A 24,377-nucleotide genomic window follows, 5' to 3' on the forward strand; every position below is an offset into this window, starting at 1 on the left:
CCCCCAGCCACACTCTTATTGTGTATGCACTGGAGAATCTTGAAGGTTTCAAAGGAGGGAGGTGACAAAGCTGTTAGGGAGATTCTTCAGGGTGCCAGGTATGAAGGAATCATAGAATTAAGAGGCTGGAGGCAAGATTAGTGAGAAAGCTAGTACCGCAGTTCAATGGAAAGATGATGAAAGCTGTGGGAATTGTAATGATGCAGATAGATGGAAAGGACATTCTGGGGACAGAACCAACCGATTTGGAAACTACCTAAAGAAACATAGGAGAGGGTGGGTCAGGGCAAAATGATATTCTGGAGGGGCTGTTGACTTAAAGTGGGGACACGGGCAGAAAAGCAGATTTGGAATGAAGCTTTTGTTTATATTTGGAGTATACTGAGTTTGAGGTGCCAAAAGGAAATGAAGTGGAAACATTTCCCAGGAAGTTGCAGGGTGAGATTTGAAACTGAAGAGTCTAGACTAGAAATATCCTACGAGTTAGCAGCACAGGAGTAGTAGTTGAAGCTACCAGGTTGTCAAAAGAGAATATATAAAGAAAAGCATGATCGTTGTGCATATCCACATCTACAGATCTGGAGGAGAAAGATACTCAGAATTGGTCAAGGAAGTCCTTGATCAAATTCTAGGGGGGACAGCCTGGAGAAGTAGGAAAGGGACAATGACCCCATAGAATCTATGGACTACTAGTTTGGTAACTTTGGTTCAAGTCCCCCTTGGATTTTGTAGATTTGGCAGAATGATTAAGGTGAACCCAGATAGCAAGGAAGTATGGAGTAAGTAGATGAAAGGAGAAAGAATATAGAGTATAGAATAGTCATATGTAAGACAGTGACTCAAAAGAGAGGGACTGTATTTGATGGGGAGTCAGAGCCTGCTTTTGGACTGCAGGGTCAAAAACCAGAGAGAGAGAGATTAAAGATGCAAGACAGTTAGAATAACGCTCAGGAGCTATGCTAGAAGAAGCATGAAGAAAGGGAAGGAAATCCTAGCTTTGGGGCAAGAAGTCCTTACCAAATAATGAAGGAAAGATGTTACTCGTATCATCATTTAAAGAGGGAAAAATTTTAACTTAAATATGATAGAAAGCATAGATATAGACATGACTACTTGAATGAAAAGAAAGAACAGTGTTAAATATTATGACATTTATGTTTAAAATAAATACATTAAGGGTGTTTATATATTAAACAAACTGGACCCTTTTACAATATGTAATTTTTATTTCATTTTTTTAAGTCACAAGTTGTGCTTTGTATACAAAGAAACAAGTAATATAATTGTATTGATTTAAAACTCCTGACAGGTTACCTGCATCAGATATATTGGTATATTCAATATAAAGGATCAAAACAAATATAAGGATCAAAACAAAAGAATGAATATAGATAAAGACTTTACACATTTCACAAAAAGCAACTCAAAATGATAAGGCTTAAATGCAAAATGCAAAACTCCTAGAACTTCTGGTTAATAAGTAGGAAAGGGGTGTCTGGGTGGTTCAGTGGTTAGTGGTCTGACGTTGGCTCAGGTCATGATGTCAGCATCCTGGGACCTGGCCCCACCTTGGGCTTCATGCCCAGCAAAGGGTCTGCTTGTAATCTGCACCTACACCCCCCACCGGCTTGTGGGCAAGCACACGCACATGCTCTACCTACCTCTCAAATAAATAAAATCTTAAAAAGAAATAACATAGGAGAAAGTTTCTGTGACCTTGGGTTTGTATGTTAAACATACAGGTAGCTCATATGTATGTATGTTAAAAATACAGGTATTTTTGAGATACACACTAAAAGCACAATCCAAGAAAAACAAACAAACAAACAAACTGTAATTTGAGTATCATTAAAATTATAAACTTCTACCATCGACTGGGAGAAAATATTTGTAGAACATATCTCATGAAAGACTTGTATCTAAAATATACATTCTTTTTTTTAAAAAAATATTTTATTCATTTATTTGACAGAGAGAGAGAGAGCACACACGCACACGCAGAAATACAGTAGAGGACGGGGAGAAGCAGACTCCTGGCTGAGCAGGGAGCCTGATGTGGGACTCCATCCCTGGAATCAGGATCGGAGCCAAAAGCAGTGGCTTAACCAACTAAGACACCTAGGCATTCTACATAAAAAACACCTAAAATTCACCAAGAAGAGGGCTGCTTTGGTGGCTCAGTTAGTTAAGCATCCAACTCTTGGTTTTGGTTCAGGTCATGATCTCAGAGTCATGAGACCAAGCCCCAAGTTTGTCTCTATGCTCAGCAGGGAGCCTGCTTAAAGATTCTCTCCCTCTCCCTCTGCCCCTCCCCCTGCTCGCTCTCTCTTTCTGCCTCTTTCAAATAAATAAATCTCAAGGGAAAAAAAAAAAAAAAAACCTCACCAGTAAGAAAACAAATAACACAGTTTAAAAATGGGCAAAAGATTTGATAGAAACTCTGCAAAATGATATAGCCACTTGGGAATATAGTCTTGTGTTACTTCCAGAATTAAGGATAAGCCTACCATACCATCCAACAGTTGTTCTCCTAGATAGTTACCCAATGAGCTAGCCACTTACATCCACACAAAAATGAACACACAAATGTTTATCACACCCTTTTTCACAATGCCAAAACTTGGAAGCAACCAAGATGCATGTTAAACACACAGGTAGCTCAGATTTTAAGTGTGCATATATTTTTAAACAATAATTCGAAAATTTAAATCATCTAGACAATTTGTTTGCACTCATAACATGTATAAACATTGTAAACATTTTAATCATATAATAATGCAGAGCTGGACTATGTTAGGTTGAAAGAAATATAAATCCACATAAAAATCCAGACTTTGTCCTCATCCAAGGAGGCTCCTTCCTGCTCACCATTTAGCTATCCCTACAGTGTAGCCTTTATCCTCACAGTTCAAAATGGAAGCTAAGGCTCCAGTCATCACATCCACATTCTCATCAGCAAGACAGAGGAAGGGATGAAAAGGTGAAGGACAATAAGCAACTGCCTTTTTAAAATTTTAATTCGAATATAGTTAATATACAGTATTCTATTACCTTCAGGTATACAATATAGTGATTCAACAATTCTGTATATTAATCAGTGCTCATCATGGTAAGTGTATGCTTAATTCCCTTCGCCTATTTCCCCCACCCCCCCCCATACCTCCCCTCTGGTAGCCATCAGTTTGTTTTCCGTATTTAACAGTCTGTTTGCCTCTTTTTTTCTTTTTTCTTTTTTTTTAATTTTTTTTAAGATTTTATCTATTTATTTGACAGAGATGACAAGTAGGCAGAGAGGCAGGCAGAGAGAGAGAGGAGGAAGCAGGCTCCCCGCCGAGCAGAACCCTGGAATCATGAGCCAAAGGCAGGCTCAACCCACTAAGCCACCCAGGTGCCCCTGCCTCTTTTTTACTTTGTTCTTTTGTTTTGTTTCTTAAATTCCACATATGAGGGAAATCATACAATATTTGTCTTTCTCTGACATATAGTGTTTTATTAGTTTCAGTGGTAGAATTTAGTGATTGATTAGTTGCATGTAACAGTCCTCATTTCGTCATGTGACCTCCTCAATACCCACCACCCAGTCACCCCATCCCCCACTTTCCTCCCCTCCAGCAACCCTCAGTTTGTTTCCTAGAATTCAGTGTCTCTTGTGGTTTGTCTTCCTCTGTTTCCATCTTATTTTTCCTCCCCATCCCCTATGTTCATCAGTTTTGCTTCTTCAGTTCCATGTGAGTGAAATCATGTATTTGTCTTTCTCTGACTTATTTCACTTAGCACAATACCCTCTAGTTCCCTCCATGTCTTTGTAAATGGCAAGATTTCATTGTTTCTGATGGCTGAATCATATTCCATTGTGTGTGTATGTGTGTATCAGAGAGATGTGAGATATGTATCACATCTTTATCCATTCATCTGTCAATGGACATCCGGGCTCTTTCTGTATTTTGGCTATTGTGGACACTGCCGCTATCAACACTGGAGTGCATGAGCCCCTATGAATCACTATGTTTATATCCTTTGGGAAGATACCCAGTAGTGCCATTTCTGGATCATAGGATATCTTTATTTTTAACTTTTTGAGGAATCTCCACATTGTCTTCAAGAGTGGCTGCATATCTTCTCGTTTTGATTTCAGCCATTCTGACCCATAGGTGGTGACATCTCATTGTGGTTTTGATTTGTATTTTCGTGGTGATGAGTCATGTTGAGCATCTTTTCATGTATCTGTTGGCCATTATGTCTTCTTTGAAGAAATGTCTCTTTGTGTATTCTGACCATTTTTTAAAAAATATTTTATTTATTTATTTGACAGACAGAGATCACAAGTAGGCAGAGAAGCAGGCAGAGAGAGAGAGGGAAGCAGGCTCCCTGCTGAGCAGAGATCCTGAAGTGGGGCTCGATCCCAGGACCCTGGGATCACGACCTAAGCTGAAGGCAGCGGCTTAACCACTGAGCCACTCAGATGCCCCATATTCTGCCCATTTTTAATCAAATTGGTTTTTGGCTCTTGAGTTGTATAAGTTCTTTATATATTTTGGATATTAATCCTTTATCAGACATGTCATTTGCAAATATCTTCTCCCATTCCACAGGTTGTCTTTTATTTCTTGACTGTTTCCTTTGCTATCTAGAAGCTTTTTAGTTTAACGTAGTTCTAGTAGTTTATTTTTGCTTTTGTTTCCCTCCACTCAGGAGACACATCTAGAAAAATGTTGCTACAGCTGATGTCAGAGAAATTAGGCCTGTGCTCTCTTCTAGGATTTCTATGGTTTCTGGTCTCACACTTGGGTCCTTAATCCATTCTGGGTTTGTGTTTGTGTACAGTGTAAGAATGTGGTCCAGTTTCATTCTTTTGCATGTCGCTGGCTAGTTTTCCCAGCATCATTTGTTGAGGAGACTGTCTTTTTTCCACTGGATATTGTTTTCACAGAGCTCTTTTGCAAGGAGAGGATTAAATGAGATAATCCATGCAATTTATATAATGAGCTAATAATAGCTCAATGCAAGCTTTTATTATTTAGAAATATAATTTTAAGGGTTTCGTAAAATACCACCCAGTGAATATATCATCATTACCATACCCTTATTACTGAGTACTTGGTGAATTTTCAGTTAGGGACTATTGTAAGATTTGAAGTATTTTACTACATTAACACATACAGATACACCCAATTTAACACCAAGTCAAAAATACAAAAATAAGGGGCACCTGGGTGACTCAGTGGGTTAAAACCTCTGCCTTCGGCTCAGGTCATGATCTCAGGGTCCTGGGATGGAGCCCCACATCGGGCTCCTGGCTCAGCGGGGGCCTGCTTCCTCCTCTCTCTCTGCCTGCCTCTCTGCCTCCTTGTGATCTCTGTCTGTCAAATAAATAAATAAAATCTTTAAAATACATATATGTATATAAAAATAAATATGTTTTTTTAAACTTTAAATGCAATTTTTTTTTAAAGACTTTATTTATTTATTCGACAAAGATCACAAGCAGGCAGGCAGAGAGAGGAAGCAGGCTCCCCGCTGGGCAGAGAGCCCGATGCGGGGCTCAATCCCAGGATGCCAAGATCACAACCTGAGCCGAAGGCAGTGGTTTAACCCACCGAGCCACCGAGGCGCCCCTTTAAATGCAATTTTAAATAATGATTGCCTTTCAGGTCATCCCACCAAATGTGAGAAAGAAAAATGTATGTAGTTAGCGGTGAACTAGAACTGGAGTCTTAGACAGACAGACAGACAATGTCCAATTACAAAGACACGGCTATGCACTGAATGTTCGTGTCCTTCACTAAATTTATAGTAGTAGTAGCACAGTGGTAGATGTGTGACTACAACCCTGTCTCCACGCTCTGGCACGAAGGAAGGCAGCACCCAATTCAACCGGCACTCGGTTTTTCAAGTTTCACAGCCATTTCCTTCCTAACACGGGCTTCAGACACTTTCAGCAAGAGACCAAAGCCTTCCACCCAGAGGCTTTAGTTCAAACACACCTCCCTGATCACAGTCCTCACAGAGGCTCATTTCAGCACATACAGGACCTCACGTTCCCGCACAACACATACCCTTGCTTGAAAACTACTTCTGGCCTAGTGGTGGAGATGGCGGGAGTAGAAAAGGCTTTTGGCTGTTCATTCCCAAGAGAGGATGAGTTTCTTTCTCAGCGTGTGTTGCAACCAGACAGAGTACCTCTCCTTAGTAGACGCTCTGCTGTTCCAATCATACACGCTGCCGTTGAGTTCAATGTGGAGTTCAAGGAGCGGGCGTCTTCTGGAGGGAACAAGAAAGGCAAAAAATTAATGCCATGCAAATGTCAAAGAGGAGACAGATCGCCATTAGTTTGAAAGAAGCCAACAGAGGTGACAGTGCATTGAAACTGTTCCTTTTTAAATGCTCTACGAGCTGCTTAGTGAGTGATCCCAGCCAGCTGGCAGCAGTCCGGGCCAATGACCACAGTCCCCTCACTCAAGGGACAACTGATTCTTATCCTAGAGACATGCCAGCCAGATAATAACACACCTGGATCCCTTACGCAGATGCGGGTTGGATGCCAAGAACACTGCTGGCATATGGAAGGTTGAGATTTCTACTACAGTCCCTTCCTTGCTGCTGCGACTGAGCAGGGAGGGAGGCAGGTGTCACAGGCCACGCAATGTATTCCTGGGGTCCCCAGAGCCACCACAGAATGCATTTCGCACAGGGCTCCGAAATTTCATTCTAAATTGTAATGGGACAACTGAAAATGGACTGCCAGTTTTAAATGGAAATAATCCTCTTAAATGAAAACCAGATCACCAAGGTTTCCCTTAGAGAAGTATTCTTGGCAATCAACATCAGATATGTCTGTATAACAAAGAGTTGCCCATGTGGGGAGTCAAGTATCGGTTTCCATCCCTCAAACTGTCAAGACAGGGAAAGAAAAGAGCATGCGGTGTCGGGCAGAATTCGCAGACACAGGCACTCTCGTGCAGAGCATGTCCTAGAGAGCAATCTGATGAGACTGAAAGGCATCCCAGCCTTTCAAAATGCATGTCGTTTGACACAGCAATTCTTCTTGAAAACAGTACAGATAAGCACAAATACTGAACACAAAGACACTGAACACTTTCCTTTTACGGAAGCAAAATACCTTCCAATGACCAAAAATGGGTCAAGTAAAGTACACCATAGCCTTATTCTGGACTGTTTCATGGACATTAAAATGATGTTGTCAGATACTGACATGTAAAATGCATGTGATGTACTGTTACACCAACTAAAGGCAGGTTATAAAGTAATAGCAGATGATGATTCCATTTTGATGATTCCATTTAGATATGATTATGCAGGTATCCGAGAAAGATCTGGAAGGCAATACACCAACATGTGGCTAACAGAAATTGATTCTAATAAGTAGGACTATCACTGCTTGTTATAGTCTGCTTTTGGCATTTAAATTTCACGGTTTTTTTTTTTTTCCAGTAAGGAGAATGTATTGCTTTTGTAACAAAAATTTTTTTTAAAAAGACAAAAATTTACTTATTTTGAAGAACAAGATCCAAACTACAAGCTGACTACAAGTGACCTCCTGGAGCACAAAGCATTCATAAACTGTGCCTCCTCCTAAGGCATCTCCAGGAGGGAATGAAAAATCCTTTCCTCCCTGAAGAGAAGAGCATCAACGTGGCACAGCGGTCATCTAGATCGTGGCAACAAGAAAAGAGACAAGTGGTCCAGAGATGGGCCACACCCACCCAGGTGGCTCACCTTTCTTTCCCCAGTTTCTGGGAGAGGCACTGCAGGTACAATGACGGAGAGTTGGAGGACCGCTCCAACAGGGACACGTCCGCCTTGCACAGGCTCCAGAGGAAGTCAGCTTCTCGGTGAAGGGTAGATGATCCAGGCTGCTTGGCTTTTGATTCCAGGTTGTTGACCGCTGGTCCATCCACCTCCAACAAGCTGCTGTTGTCCAGCGGGTCCTCTGAGTCCACATAGTTCTGAATAAAAAAGACCTTTGGCTTCCCTAAGAGAAAAGGGCACGCGTCTCCCATGAACATCCTCCTAATCTGATCCAAAGGGAACCCTGAGTGTGTCCGATCAACGCCAAACACACTGTGGGAGCCACCTCGGCTCACCAGGACGCACACAAAGCTGTCATAGTCTCGGTGTTGAGGCATGCAGGCAACTCGGCGAAGGACCTGGATTATACCGTCCACACTCAGATACAAGAAAGACTGAACTTCATAGCCCAGGGAAGTAAAGGTGTCCCGAAGAAATGCTGGATAAAATAAACAAACACACACACACAGACAACAACACTAGGGTGAGAAAAGTTTGAGACACCAGGTAGCAATTCTAATAAGCACAGTCAATCTCCACTACTTAATTCATTTCTGCTTTTGTGCCATAATTTTGAGGTTTTGAGGGACCTGAGCTCGGGGCAGGAAGAAATCAACCTGAAACACACGACCCTCAAGTCCCAGGTTCTCAGTTACAATCTGTCCCTTGCTAGAGGCTACCTCCACATCTGGCCACGGGCACGGACTGAGCCCACTTTTAGTCCAATGCAACCAAAGGGGGACCAAAAACTTTTCTCTGCCACCAAAACAAAGCTTGGATTTTTCAAAAAAGCTCTTTCTTAAACATGCAAGTATGTAGGAAATGGATGTGTTTGCAGAGCACAGATCCAAATCTAGATCCAAACGGCTGCAGAGAGGATGGCCCATGTCACAAGTTCCCTCATGTCCACAGGCTGTGGGCTGATACAGAGGCCCTTACATCTAAGCTGCGACCATTTCCAGACTCTCCAGTTCCTCTCATGACCTGCTTCCCAGTGTTTCCTCTGACTGAGCACTGGGAGCCCTTAGCCAAGCTCCCCTGTAGTGCCCCCCAAGAATTCCCCTCCTAGTTTCCAGGAACCCCAGATTAACTTTGCCTGCAGGAAGAGTGAAAGGCAGTGGAAAAGGCAGACTTTATGCCAGACAAGCGTGCCTTCTAACACTGAACTTACCACACCTGCGGGCTGCGTGACTTTAAAGAAGTGGGTCTCCCCAGCATTAAATGGAAGTAACAATACCCACCCTCTGAGCACACAGGGAGGATTAAATGAGATAATACATATAAAGCTCCTGGGCTCTATTCCCTTTGTTAAAAAATCTTGTTTGCATTTTCCAGAAATTTCTAAAGCCTATCCAGTTCATTTCTTTCCCATCTGCTCAGCTTGCCTTCATCAGAGAAATAAATACAATCTCCTGCTTTGTTCTTTCTTTCTTTTTTTTTTTTTTAATAGATTTTATTTATTTATTTCACAGACAGAGATCACAAGTAGGCAGAGAGGCAGGCAGAGAGAGAGGAGGAAGCAGGCTCCCCGCTGAGCAGAAAGCCCGATGCGGGGCTCGATCCCAGGACCCCGGGATCATGACCGGAGCTGAAGGCAGAGGTTTCAACCCACTGAGCCACCAAAGTGCCCCTGCTTTGTTCTTTCTTTCTAACAGCAGAGACAGACATCTTTCTCTTCCTCATGAAAAATCCCACATCCCTTTGAGGAGCCCATTAAGTTTCTGTTCCTTGTCTGAGGGATGCCTACATTTCTTAGTTCCATTGCAGAGCAGAAAAAATGTTATTCCCTAAGCTAAATAGACATCTCCAATTTCAGGTTGTTACCCAGAACTCCTAGCCAGCTTTTCTGGATTTTTCTCCGTGTCTCATGACTATGTAACCACCTCCCTTCATCCCCTGAGCGATGGTCTTCCGGAAGTCCAGCACTGCATCCAAACCAAATTAAACAACACACGAGTTAATTAGAACAGAGAGAACTTCTACCCAGGGACAAAAGGGCCCCATCTCATACCAGTGCAGGCATCACAGAAAGTAGAGGTAAGTAACTCTCCTGAAATTACCACATAACTGTTTGCCACAAATTGTCAAATCTCTGCATTAAATGGAAACAACATGATGTTGTTCAAAGACTCACAGCTTTGGGGTGCCTGGGTGGCTTAGTGGGTTAAAGCCTCTGCCTTCAGCTCAAGTCATGATCTCAGGGTCCTGGGATTGAGCCCCGCATCGGCCTGCTTCCCCTCCTCTCTCTTTGCCTGCCTTTCTGCCTACTTGTTATCGCTGTCAAATAAATAAAATAAAAATCTTTAAAAAAAAAAAAAAAGACTCACAGCTTCAACCAAGAGTTTCAGCCTTCTTGTCCTACAAACTTTACCAACCCCCAATAAACTATAAGAGTGAAAGTTGGCTATTGTAATTTCTCTTCCAGCTTCTCAACAGGAAATAGGAAGAGAAAGATAGAGAAAGAAACACAGCCTTGGGTGAACAAAAAGCTGGAAAAAACAGCCACTGGACAAAGAAGAGCTCTCTTGAGCGTTCTTAATTTAATTCACCCAGCCTACAGGCAGTGCCCGGCCGGGTATGTTCACATTGGGTCTAGTAGAACTGCCCCCTCAGGAGAGCTGGGGTTAATCATGGCCCCACATTTCTCATATATGGCACTTCTAAATATGTCCACAAGTTCTTTGACCCGCTTTCCTTAAAAAGAGTAATTCCCTTCCCCTTGAATGTGGACCATGCTTGGTAACTTATTTCTTTTCTTTTCCTTTTTTTTTGGTAACTCATTTCTAATGACTATAGCATAGAGATACTATGGGACTTCCAAAGCCAGATCATACAAAGAATACAGCCTCTACCTGGCTTTTTCTCTCTTTTGAATAGCTTACTCTGGGGGGAGCCAGCTACCATGTCAAGAGAACACTCAGGCAGTGCTGTGGAGAGGCTCACATGAAGAAGAACTAAGGCCTTGCACCAGCTTCACAGACATCTGAGTGAGCCTCCTGAGAGGATCCCTGGATCCCAGTCACGCCTTCGGATGACCCCAGCTGAGATCCGACCACAATCTGCCGAGAGACTCCGGGCCAGAACAGCCCAGCTAAGCTACTCCTCAATTCCTGCTCCACACACACTGTGAAAGATACTATATAAATTCATATCGTGGTTTTAAGCCACTATATTGTGGAGTAACTTGCACACATTCTTAGATAAATAATTTACTAGGTAAATCAGGAAAAGGGAATGATAATAACCATTACTTAAGGATGTAGTTAGGGTACCTACTTTTTGTCTGGCCCACAGGTAAATGGGGGGGGGGGGTAGAAATTATATATCACGTAATAATGGAGACATATAAAGAAGGTGCCAATCTCCTTTAAACCCTGTGATAAATAAATATTAGGAGGGACATGAAGGACATGATACACAGGTGGGTGGAGAACCTAGTAACAGCTCACTCATCCCCACAGGATCTCAGTGTGGTAGAAAAGATGCTACCCCCTGGCCTGCCCCTCAGCAGGTGTAGGCAAGCCTTCCGTACCCAGTACCGGGCTCAGCTGGAACCCAGGACCGGACAAAGAGCACCCAGACAAGGGCCCCAGTTCCATCACTAGTTTCCTTCCCAAGTCTTGGTTTGAGGACCCACATGTCATGGCGTTTTCTTTCCTCCAGGGGGCAGAAGCAAACAGGGAAACACCAGACTCAAAGGGACTCTTCTTCTCTCAGACGGCCTGCCCTCCCTCAAAACCCTCTCCTCAAGGATAGATTTCCTCCCTCACCAAAGTCCCCGAAGCAAAGCCATGGTCTGTCTTGCCAAGCTGATGTGCAGGAGTCAGGGACAGAACAAGGGCTGTCCCGTGCCTTCTCTCCCTTTCCCTTTTCTGGGTTCCCAGTGGGTTCTGGCGGGAGTGGGGGCTGTCACAGCAGAGAGCAGGCAGCTGCATGGGGCCAGCAAAAGAGGAACCAGTTTTGGAATCCCAAGATCTAAGTTTAAATCCTGGCTCCTCTCCCTATCTGCTGGGTCTGAACCTTGCCTGATCCTAGAAAAACTAACTTACGCCAACAGAGGGACTAGGAAGGGGACAGGAATCTGATGTCTGGGCAGAAAATGCTTACCTTATAGAACAGGAGAAAGAAGAATAAAGAGGAGGTGAAGGCAAAAATGGGACAGTCCCCCAAAGCCAATAAAGACGGCAATTTGGAGGGACCTCAGACCAAGATGGAGCCGCCATTAAATATCCCTCTGGTAGCCCAGTCACCTCAGAAGACACAGCCTGAAGTCCTCATCATCAAGATGTCCCGTAATGTCACATCTTTCCTCTATCTTAGAGGGAGGGTTGATGCTAGCTAGCATTTGCAACTTTCTTGCTTGGGCCAGCAAGAACATGGGTAGAGCCCAGTCTGGTTTATAAGATCAACAGAGTAATGACAGTAGGAGTTTGAACAAACTAACTATCTTAATTTATTCATCTGTAATTACTGTGAGTACTACTAATGCCTATGCCATGTTCTTCAAAAGGTGCCTGTGAGGATCCGTAAGATGTCTGTAAAGACACGTTGCCAACTATGGGTCCTTACTCAAATGTAATATATTAATTTTTAAAAGAAAATGAAGACAGCCCCTCATGGAGCCTGCAGCACATCTCTCTCATGGAAGCTGCTCCTCAGACAGGACCTCCACAGGGAAGTCTCTCTAGCCTACGCTGAAACGCGTGGGGAGCAGTTGGAGTCTGTGTCCCATTTATCACAGAAGCTGCCTTGTCATTTCCCTCAAATGGGGAAGAAAAACTTGGATGCTGAGTTTGGAAAATAAAACTTCAGCGACTGCAGAAGTCACACTTCTCCTTACACCCTCCCTGGAAACCCCAGTCCTGACCCAACTCTATCTCCGTAAACCTCAACTTCCCCAAATGATGAGTTTTTGTGTGGCCTTGCAGTTAGGACAAGGGCTAGGGTCAGAACCAACCAGAAGGTTTGGGGGCTATTGAGATGAAATCCAAAAAAACTAAATACGGCAAAATGACACCATTCGTTGAGAATTTTTTTCATTTAAAATGAGTTCACACTGGGGTGCTGGTTGGCTCAGTCAACAGAGCATGTGATTGTGAATTCAAAGCCCACCTGGGGTGTAGAGTTTACTTAAAAATAAAATCTTACGGGGCGCCTGGGTGGCTCAGTCAGTTAAGCGTCTGCCTTCGGCTCCGGTCATGATCCCAGGGTCCTGGGATCGAGCCCCACATCGGGCTCTCTGCTCATCAGGGAGCCTGCTTCTTTCCTCTCTCTGCCTGACTCTGCTACTGGTGCTCTTTCTCTCTGTCAAATATATAAATCAAATCTTTAAAAAAAATAAAATAAAATCTTACGGGGTGCCTAAGTGGCTCAGTTGGTTGAGTGTCTGCCTTTGTCCCAGGTCATGATCTAAGGGTTCTGGGATCGAGCCCCACATCAGGCTCCTCACTCGGCGGCTGTCTATTTCTCCCTCTCCCTCTGACTGTTGCTCTCCCTGCTCATGCTGTCTCTCTCTCTCTCTGTCAAATAAATGAATGAATAAAATCTTAAGAAAAAAATCTTAAAATAAAATAAAATTAAATGAGTTTGCATTAATCTTGACACAAAAAGTCCATTAAACCAATGTATAAAATAAGAAAGGTGGAGTGCCTCATCATTCTTTTTACCACTACTTAATGAGCACCTTGTAGGAGCCCAGTTCTAATTATAATAAAGCATACAAATGCGGGCACCTGGGTGGCTCAGTTGGTTAGGTCATGACCTCAGAGTCCTGGACCCAGAGTAGGGCTCCCCACTCAGCAGGAAGCCTGCTTCTCCCTCTCCCTCTGCCTGCCACTCCCCCTGCTTGTGCTCTCACTCTCTTCCCGTCAAATAAAGAAAATAAAATCTTAAAAATAAAAAGGGCATACAAATGAGAGCCAAGTCGGGCAGGATATTCTTAGTGAGAAGGGGAGTTAAGTTTCTTTACAGGAGGACTGCTCAGTCTTTCAGACCAATATGCAAATCTCAAAGGAGGAACAAACTATTCATCACTTCTCAAATTAGCTTGCCCCCAAAACTCGTGTTTTAAAAAGTTCCTCTTCCTATGTTGCAGAAACACTGTATTTCATGTTGGGAAATAAAGATGAGCCTATCAAGGAGCCTATCATCTGGTTGGGGAGCTTATAAATGGGCACAAAACAATAACTGGTATGTCACACAGTACAGTGGGGTTTTAGGTAAAAAAAAAAAAAAAGCGGTCAGAGGAGGGATCATCAGTGCAGTCTGAGACACCTGGAGATGAGACTGCGGTAAAGATATTAATTTAGGTGGGGGCCCGACAAAACAGAAGAAAGGGGACACCTCCCCCCGCCAAGTAGGGGGATGATTATAAACAAGGACAGAAGAGAGAGTGAGCTAGGAAGCGGTGATAGAGTCAGCTTTGTGGAAGTCTGACCGACTTTGTGTAAGTCTTTCATTTGTTTCCAGAGACCAATCAAGGGGTTTTAATGCACAACCCACATTCACTCAAAATTATAAACTACCTTTTAGATGTCTTCTTTTTAAGTACAAATGGTTACTAGTCATTTTTTCTGGACTAGCTTTTCTTAGGAGAAAACAGTATCCATAATAAGCCTGTCTACTGCATGTCAAAGAGGCTTGTAGCACACCTCAGGCAGCCCCAGAGCTCTCTTCCACGTAACCACAACTCCTTATCCACAATTCAGAAAACCCAAAAGCTCTGAAAACCTTAAGTTCTTTTCTGGGATTCATTTTGTGGCAAAACTTTTCCTGAACTGGTGAGAAGCTGTTGATAGCCTTTATTCCACTCAGTGTAACTATCCACTCATCTTGCTGTAGAAATGGTCATGTATGGGCTCTAAGACCTTTACAAGTATGAATTCATTCACTTCTCCCAAACTCCCCATGAGGTATCTCCTGTTAGTGAACTATTTTATGAAAGAGAAACTGAATGGCGCCTGGGTGGTGCAGTCGGTTAAGTGTCCCACTCTTGGTTTCCACTCAAGTCATGATCTCATGGGTCATGATCTCAAGGGTCATGATCTCCTGGGTCATGGGATTAATCCCACAGGTCAGCCTCCACACTCAGAGGGAGTCTACTTAAAGATTCACTCCCTCTGCCCCACTCCCAACTTGTACTCAAGCTCTCTCTCTCTCTCAAATTAATCTTTTTTTATCATTTTTTATAAATTTTATAAATTTTTAAATTAATTTTTATAAAATTTTTTAGAAAATTCTTTTTATAAAATTTTTATATAAAATTTATAAAATAAATCTTTTATTTATTTGACAGACAAAGATCACAAGTAGGCAGAGAGGCAGGTAGAGAGAGGAGGAAGCAGGCTCCCGGAGGAGCAGAGAGCCCGATGCGGGGCTCGATCCCAGGACCCTGGGATCATGACCCAAGCTGAAGGCAGAGGCTTTAACCCACTGACCGAGCCATGAGTCAAAGCCACCCAGTCATATTCCAGGACCCACCTGTGACTACGCTCCTGGTAATAGTGGAAAACACAAATACACATTCATTCCTGGTGCACAAGAGACCTATAACTCAGCAAGGGAAGTAGACACAGACACTGAGGTTTAGTCACAAATTCACAGCAGGTCATGGCGTTATGATCTCTTCATACAAAAGATATACATCCTACAGTTGGGAACTTTCTGCTAATGAATGAAACAAAACTGATTATAATAGAAAGTGAAAACAAATACTCTCTTTTAAAGCAGGAAGTTACTCACTGAAGAAATATTTTCTCATTCTTATACTGGTACTAATGGTTAAGAGAGAAAGGACACTTATCTATAGCTGAGGAGACAGCATGTCTCACATCTAACTGAAAATAGGACATGAGGAAAGTGAGATCATATCTGAAATCCTGGGAAATTCAACCTAATATTTGCTAATTTGACCTTCTCTTAGATTCTCTTCCCATAGAACTCACCATGGTAACATTTTCAGGGAGCCTAAAAGACAGCTCTGACTCATTCCAAGAATTCTGAAAAGCAGGAAACCTGTGGAAATGTGCTAATCAACCCTTCTGAGGGAGAGATAAATAATTAAACGTGTTCTTTCACAATGAGATTCTTATTCTCTCTGATGCTCCCCTGGGCCTGCTCCAGTTTGAATAGGACATCAACAGCTGAGCAAGAGAACCAGCTCAGATCCCAACAAGAGTAACGCACAAGTAGCACAGACCAAGGCCGGCCAACCAAGGCCAGGGAGAAAGAACTACGTAAGGAACACACTGCCTCTAAGTGAACACCCACGTCTAATATTTTTTATTTTTCTCCAGAAAAGCTCTCATAATTTAGGTGCATGACGTGCTGGGACATCTGCTAACACTGGGACCAGAAAGCCTTCCGTTTTAAACCCCCACTCTGGATGCCGGGACTCCTCCCCGCCGCAGCATCCAGCATGAAAAAGCAAGACAGAAGCGCCCCAGCTTTCAGCCAATCACACCTTTGTGCCGAGACAATGCCATGAGCTCCCCAAATCCCTTCCTTTCCTTCCTGGCACACATCCAGGCTGAGTTCCTTGTCTCCTGTAGGCAGGTGAGGGCCCACGAGGGAGTTCGAGCAAAGGATTGTGAGTGGGAATGAGGCACCACACCTTCAGGACCGGTCCCTAAACTCTCTGGGGAGACTCCATGCGCTTCCTTCATTCACCACCCAGACCCAGAGAGTCCTGTGCGAAACCCCAAGGCTTCAGATGATGATGTCACTGAAGGATCCCGTGGAATGAAGCTCGCTCCAGCCCGATCCAGGCTGTGACATGACTAAGAAAGCACCCCTCGCCATGGAAGCCACAGACTTCCGCCGCGGTTTGCTGCGAACAGCTTGTCTGGGCCATGACCTCACTGTGGGCCTTCGGGTAACCCACAGCTTCCATACCTACCTGCGTCGTTGCCAATGCAATCAATTATCAGGCAGATTCCCAGGGGTTTGCTCTGCATCCTGTATCTCTCCTCTGGAACGTGCTGGAAAGGAAAGCAGGGATGGTTAAAAACTCTGGACACTCCTCTGTTTCCACAAGGTCCCACACGCATACCATCTTTTCTTTTGGATTTCCTCAAACGTCCTGTTGCCAGGTGAGTCATTCAACAGACACAGCCTGAAGTCACCACAGTTGACGTTTCCCATTAATTTCACATTTTTTTCTCTATTTAGGTAATGTGCCAAAGACAAGCTGTCTCAGTTTTTAATTTTAATGAAAATCACAGTCTCTTTGCACACGACTGAGCTCGGCAGGATGAAGACAATTTAAAGCTGAGAGAAAGGATGGGTCATACGTTTCCACAGTAACTTGAGGTTATACAAGTGGTATCTTTCCAAACCAGTACAAAAGGAGGCCTTCTACAGGCTCCTTATGGAGAAGGCTTTCAGCCTTTAAAAAAGAAGCCAGACCAGGTCGAGTTTCAGTGTCACTGGTTACTAATAAATTCAGCAATCACTCGGCTAAGAGGAGAACTGCCACTCTGGGATTTCCCCACATTCCAAAGTTCACGAACGCAATCCACATCAACATTTTTCTCTTTGCTCTATCCAGGCTTCTCCCTTAGGAGGAAGACTTCCCAGCAGAGTCCCCAGGAGAACGGCACTCGCAGCGCCCTCCTCTTGTCCCAAAAACTTATTAATGGACAGAGATCTTAAAGAAACCAGAGTTCTGCACAGATACTGTGCGTACAATACAATACCAAATCAGATCATTTATTCTGTACCCGCGGTAGAAATGCTTCTGACTCCTGGATGGACGCCTTCACGGATTCTCCTGGGGGATGAGAGAGAAATCACTTACAAAGCTGAAGGAGAACTGAGCCCACCCCCATGCTGTCTGGGTTCCTCGAGTTCCCTGCTGTTCTCTTCCCTTATTTTCTTCCCCTGACTGTCTCTTCTTTGCTCAGCTCTACTCAGCCTCAAGGTTCCAAACTCACACCAAAGAATCTAACAGATAAGAAAACACAGGGGGTAGGTAGAAGAACTGCTTAAATAGCAAGACGAAATGCCTTTCTCCAGAAGAGGGCCAGGGGACTGATGAATTTTTAAAGGGATAGGGAGACTCCAATAACCTCAACCCGACAATACCAATAGCTTTCTTCCCTGTGCTGAAACCGTGCGCAACGCCTACAGGGGACAGCCTTAGGGACTACTGAGTGGGAAAATTGTGCTTGTATTTGTCACTCATGCAACAGATGGCCGTGTTTTCTTAGTCCAGTGATATTGAGAAGTCATAAACTAAAATGGCAACGGCAAGATAGAGCGCAGAGAGCCAAGCAAATGTAGGTAAGCCTAAAGCCAATAATGTAAGGCGAAAAATGACTTCATTCGCTCAGAGAGGTGGAGAAACCACTAGCTTTGAAGTCATGAATGTCTGCCTCAAACCCTAACAGCATCACTGGGCAGCTCTGTGACCTCGGGCAAGGTTCCTCCTAAAATCTCAGGGTGTTTTTCGTTTTTAAACACCGAAGATGAACATACCAACATCTACCCTATAAGATTGTTATCAAAATGAGACCATCTAAAGTCAAGCAAAGAAAATGTCAGTATTTTCAAGGTTTGGGGAAAATGAGTACTTTCAAGTGTGTAAATTGAAATAGTCTTTTTGGGGCACCTGGCTGGCTCAGTCAGTAAAGCACCTGACTCTTGATCTTGGGGTTGTAAATTCAAGCTCCATATCAGATACAGAGATTACTTCCAAAAAAAAAAAATATTTTAAAAAAGAAAGTCTTTTCATTTATTTATTTTTTTACGATTTTTATCTATTTATTTGAGAGAGAGAGTATGCACAGTAGGCAGAGCAGCAGGGAGGGAGAGGGAGAAGCAGGCTCTCCGCGGAGCAGGGAGCCTCATGCGGGACTCAATCCCAGGACCCTGGAATCATGACCTGAGCTGAAGGCAGACGCTTAACCTACTGAGCCACCCAGGCGCCCTAAGAAACGGTCTTTTTAAAAAGACAACTGGCAATACCTTTTAAACCAACATTCTGCTTCTAGAAATTTATCCTAAGGAAATAACAGAGCAAGTATGCAAAAATATCTACCGAGTAATTGTTCATAATGGCCTCAAACTAGAAAAATATTTAAGAATCCACCAACATGAGATGAACTAAATAAATCATGGTACATATGATAGACGCTATCCATGTTAGGAAGGATAAGAAAGATCTTTATGTATTTGACATGAAAAGACGCAGGATATAGTAAGTGAAAACGGATTACTGAATAACATGCATAATACTAATCCCACGTACCTAAAAATACATGTGTGTGCAAATGCTTACACATATGTATGCTTAAAAATGAGAGTCTAGAGATATATAAATCGAATGTTAACAGCGGTCATCTGACCCTTGGGATTAAAAGGAAATTTCTATTTTTCATTTTGTCTTTAAGCAATCAGGGATTAAAAGAATTGAAAAAAACCAAACTATAGTATGCCCATCTAGGGTTAAAGCACTTAGTAAGAGCTTAATAAATTGTAGTGATCATCATTATCATCCAATCCAGATCTATTTGCAAGTCTAAATTAATATGAACGCTTTTTTCTTTACTAGCAAATAAACCAGATCCAGGCAAAAGCGGGTCCCTAGCTCTCTGAAGGACCACCATGGGCGCTGGGAGCCTCGCCCATCTCACCTGTGTCATTACTTTTTTTTTTTTAATTTAAGTTTAATTAGCCAACATAGAGTACACTGTTAGTTTCAGACGTAGAGTTCAGTAATTCATCCACTGCCTGTAACGCCCAGTATCATTACAGTGAAGGAGAAGCCTGCATCAGGGTGCGCTACAGGAAGAACACCCATTTGTTTTTCATTCCTGTCCAAATCTACCAGGTCTCCTGCTTTCCTTTTAAACAGCTTTCGGAATGCTAATTCTTGCCACCTCACCAGTGTTTTGAGAAACATGCCGTCACTTCAGGAATAAATTCACTTCTCCGTAGCTTCTGCTGGAGAGCAGAGTATTAGGTGGGGAAGGACAGGCATGAGCAGAACCATCTGGTGAATCTGGGCGAACTTCGCCAGTTTCTAGATGCAGGCAGACAGCATGGAGGCTGACTCAGAAGATTTTGGCAAGGGGCCTGCCACACAAAGAAGGTTTCCATCAGGCCACTGCTCTGCTGGAACATTCGAGATCGCCATTGCACAAGGGACAAATTCCAAGCTCCTCGGGAAAGACTGAGCCCTCCTCTCCTGCCCGTGGATCCCTGCCTCCTGGAGTTCTGAAGCACAGTCAGCAACAATCCAGTGTGAGACCGAGTCTCAGCCTTCACTTCAGGGAGGCCTCAAGTCATGCAAAAGAAATACACCTTTTAAAAATTATGTTATGGGATCAAGTGATGATATTTAAGAGAGAAGACAGAGATCGTCTTCAACACAGGGTTGAAATGACTAGTTTTTTACTGTATTTTTTGTTTCTTCTTAGGAGTAGAAGGATGTCATCTGTAGAGTATCTAGATTTATTAAATGAGCTATAAAACAGAGACACCTGGGTGGCTCATTTGATTAAGCGTCTGCTTTCAGCTCAGGTCATGATCCCAGGGTCATGGGATCAAGTCCTGCATCGGGATCTCTGCCCAACAAGAAGTCTGTTTCTCTCTCTGCCTTCCACTTCTCCTTGCTTGAGCTCTCTCTGACAAGTAAATAAATAAATTCGTTTTTTAAAAAAAAACTGAGTTAGAGGTGCCTGGGGGAGAACGTAGGCTCAGTTGGTTAAGCAAATGCCTTCAGCTCAGGTCATGATCCCAGAGTCCAGGGATCGAGTCCTGCATCGGGCTCCCTGCTCCATGGGGAGTCTGCTTCTCCCTCTGACCTTCTCCCCTCTCATGTTCTCTCTCTCTCAAATAAATAAATAAAATCTTTTTTAAAATATATTTAAAAAACTGAGCTATAAAACAATATCCTAGTAACCTTCCTTCTTCCTGCTGCCAGATATTTGATTTAACATGGTTTGTTATCATGGCTAGATTAATGTTTAACACAGCCTGCTTATCGTTCCATTTCAGGAATAAATAGCACATTTCTTAAAAATATAGCCAAGATGATGAAGCTGTTGGAGTAGGAAGTATTTATATTCAAATAAGCTAATTCATTAAATAATTAGAAATGCCAATGGCTACATTTTAAGAATTTAACTGCTACCTACTTTGAGAGTTTAATCAGAATATGTAGATAAAGAAAATGGTCAACTCCAAAAATGCAACAATTTGTACTTGAGTTATCAAGCATTTATAAAGAATGAATATGAAGAGGGGTGCCTGGGTGCCTGCCTTTGGCTCTGCTCATGATCTCAGTGTTGGGCTCTCTGCTCAGCAGGAAGCCTGCTTCCCCCTCTCTCTGCCTACTTGTGATCTCTCTCTCCCTCTGTCAAATAGGTGAATAAAATCTTAAAAAAAAAAAAAAAGAAGAATGAATATAAAGAAAAATTGGCCTTACTTTGAAGGTCAAGTTGTCCCACATTGAGTCTTTGTTCTTTAGTTCTCCCATTCTGGAGCTTCAAATATAAAGAATAAGGTCACATCCCCTGTTAGTTTTTTTTTCAGAGTCACTTTGTATCACACCTCTTTAAATATCTCCATAGAATTCTTACCCAGGAAAAAAATAAAATTATCACATTCACAGTTAAATTATCTAAAGAAGAGCTAGAACGGTTAACTCCATAAATCCTGTATTCTATTGCCAAAGAACAATGCAACTCTTTCTTTTAAAAAACAAAAATACAGTGAACATGCAGCATGCTAAATTAGCTTATTAGAATGTTTTAAAACAGCTCAATAAAGTGCGATGTTATGATATTGTAGAGTAGCTTCTAGTTAGAACAAGCTGTTGGAACATCAGACTGACATTCTACCTGACTCTTTAACACAGAGGCAATGTATGATATGATTAAGAATGGGAGTTCTGAAGTGTTGGTGAGGATGTGGAGAAAAAGGAACCCTCAAGCATTGCTGGTGGGAATGTAAATTTGTTTAAATACTGGGGAAAACACTATGGGGGAGTTTCCTCAAAAAGTTATAAATAGGAATACTATTTAATGTAATAATTCCATGGCTGGGTACTTATCCAAAGAATACAAAACACTAACTCAAAAAGATACATGTACCCCATGTTCATTGCATCATTACTGACAAAACCCAAGACATGGAAGCAACCTAAGTAAGTGTCTATCAATAAAGAACAGATAAGGAAAATATACACATATATACACACACCATATATATGTAATATATTATAAATATTGAAATAATTACATATGGAGTAGTATATATATATGTAATGGAATATTACACAGCCACAAAAAGGATGAGTCTGTACCATTTGTGACAACACGGATGGACCTAGAAAGTATTAAGTGAAATAAATAAGACTGAGAAAGACAAATTCCTTAATATATGGAAACTTTTAAAAACTGAATGAACAAACAAAAAGCAGAATCAGATCTATAACTATATAGAACACACTGATGGTTGCCAGAGGGGAGGGGGGTGGGAGGATGGGCAGAATGGCTGAAGGCTTCCAGCTACAGAGTGAGTCAGTCACAGGAATAAAAAGCACAGCCCAAGAATACAGTCAATGATATTAGCTTCTATGGTGACAGACTGTCGTAGCTACACTTGTGGTAAACATGACATAATGTATGAATTTGTCAAATCACTACGCTGTACACCTGAAACTAAGGTAACATTTTGTGACAACTATACTAAAAAAAAAAGAAAGAAAGAAAAGAAAAGACAAGACAGTGGGGAGTCCTAGACCAGACAAATCTGTATGCTTGAGCAAGTTATCTAACCTCCATGTCTGTTTCTTTATCTTCAAAATGAGGATAATAATAGTAGCCATCTTATAATTTTTTGTGAAGATTCAATGTACACAAAGCACTTACCACAGTGCTAGTTATTGTTTTTCTATAATGTCTAGTTATTGGGTTTCTTTAATGCCTAGCTGCGCATAGGCCACATGTGGGCTTGGTTCTTAAAAATCAGTTACAAAAAAAAAAAAATCAGACACCAAAAATAAAAACAGATATCAAAAAAAAAAAAAAATCAACTACAATTCTGAGGACTAGAATGAAATTAATCAGAAAACGAAATATTGAACCGACCCTTTCTCTTCTCAGATGACAGGTCCTTTGTAAGGTACATGTACCACATACGGCCAACCATCTGATAGGTTCAGCTTTCAAATGACAGTTCTCTGAAGCTACCCTAGCCGAAAGAGAGAAGTATACTATTCATTAAGCTGTGTCTGTAGTTGTCTTTGTGTCTAAATGAAAGAAAAACATGTAAGTTGCTTTTGGTCACTAATCACAAGTGACTTAGCCAGAAGCTGAGAGTACTATACAGAATTTGGAACCCCACTTGGATGTGCCTTCAAATAAACATAGCTACTAAAGAAATATTAACGTCAAATCAAAGCTCAATTTAAAAAGCATCGCGTTGCAGAGTGTCACAACTTTCTATTCTATTCTATAATATGTTGTATCATGTGTCATTTAATGCCACTGCAATTTTTAAAGCACTTTGCATTTTTGTATGTACCTCCTAATTTTATGAGAAATTCACTGAATCCATATGCCACAGTGCCTGCAGACTAATAAGCAAATTAATGACCAGGGTCGTCTATCAATAGAGCAAATTAAAGGAGAAATTTAAATACAGAAACTTGGGTTCCCAATAGGCTACATAGACCGTGAATATAAAGACTTTCATCAACAAAACTGAAAGGCAGTAGTAAAAATATGGCAAGCTTTTAACCCAGAGTGGCAGTATAATTTGTATCAGATATACGCTAGTAGAAAAAGCTCAGAAAATCTGGGATCTTGAATCCTAAACCAATTTTGTTTCACGACTCGGTTCAGAAGGACAAAAAGGAAGTGTATTTGATTCTTTTTTTAAAAATGTCAGATACATTTAAGTTATGGCATGACTGGCACGGAGCTGATTAAACTCAGCATGGTATAGAAGGGAAGAACAAGGGCTCAGCCAGTTCTGGTGGTCCACAGAGGTGGGCAATCACCTAATGCAATTCAGGCTTAAAGAGTCTCCTTTTTCGTTCGATGAGGGGGTTGGACAGTATAATCCTTAATATCCAATTAGCTCTGAAAGTCTAGTGCTCAGCGTTATCTCACAGCTCACATTCTTCATGGAACTATTTCTATTACAGGGGTAGTTAATGTTTTCCTCACCCATGTTTGTGAGAGCTTTTGTAATTTGACCATGAACTTGCACTGTGACCTAAGACCTAACTACACGTTCCACAAATCTTTATGAGGATGACGCTATCCTACTAGGATTAACTTCTCAAGATAAAAAACTAACCAAGGATAATTATGAGAATACACTACACCCACTTAATAACACAACAGCCCAAAGTTACTATGTGATATTTATGGTCACAAATCAATTAATCAGTAATAGAACACAGTAACAAAAACACTTCTGCTGAAATTGTTAAAATAAGCCCAATAATAAGCAAATGCACAGAGAGGTAAATATGAGAATTATTTATTTTGAATCATTGCAGTAACAATAGGTTGGAAATGATCTAAATATACACACCCAAAAAAGGGTTATAT

General features: G+C 42.0%; 1 protein-coding gene across 7 annotated transcripts in view; it reads right to left on the minus strand.

Moving 5' to 3' along the window:
• Positions 1–2,999: 2,999 nt before the first annotated feature.
• Positions 3,000–24,377, minus strand: part of CFLAR (CASP8 and FADD like apoptosis regulator) — a 45,635-nt gene continuing 24,257 nt past the window's right edge. For all 7 annotated transcript variants that reach the window (XM_059168433.1, XM_059168438.1, XM_059168432.1 and 4 more), the window contains 5 exons: positions 21,239–21,296; positions 17,529–17,578; positions 16,706–16,787; positions 7,738–8,248; positions 3,000–6,261 (listed from right to left, as the gene is read on the minus strand). In XM_059168433.1, coding sequence (XP_059024416.1) covers positions 6,123–6,261; positions 7,738–8,248; positions 16,706–16,787; positions 17,529–17,578; positions 21,239–21,296 — 840 coding nt within the window. In that variant the 3' untranslated portion in view covers positions 3,000–6,122. The remainder of the gene's footprint in view (positions 6,262–7,737; positions 8,249–16,705; positions 16,788–17,528; positions 17,579–21,238; positions 21,297–24,377) is intronic.

Source organism: Mustela lutreola, chromosome 3 (genome assembly GCF_030435805.1).
Source record: "Mustela lutreola isolate mMusLut2 chromosome 3, mMusLut2.pri, whole genome shotgun sequence".
Taxonomy (NCBI): domain Eukaryota; kingdom Metazoa; phylum Chordata; class Mammalia; order Carnivora; family Mustelidae; genus Mustela; species Mustela lutreola.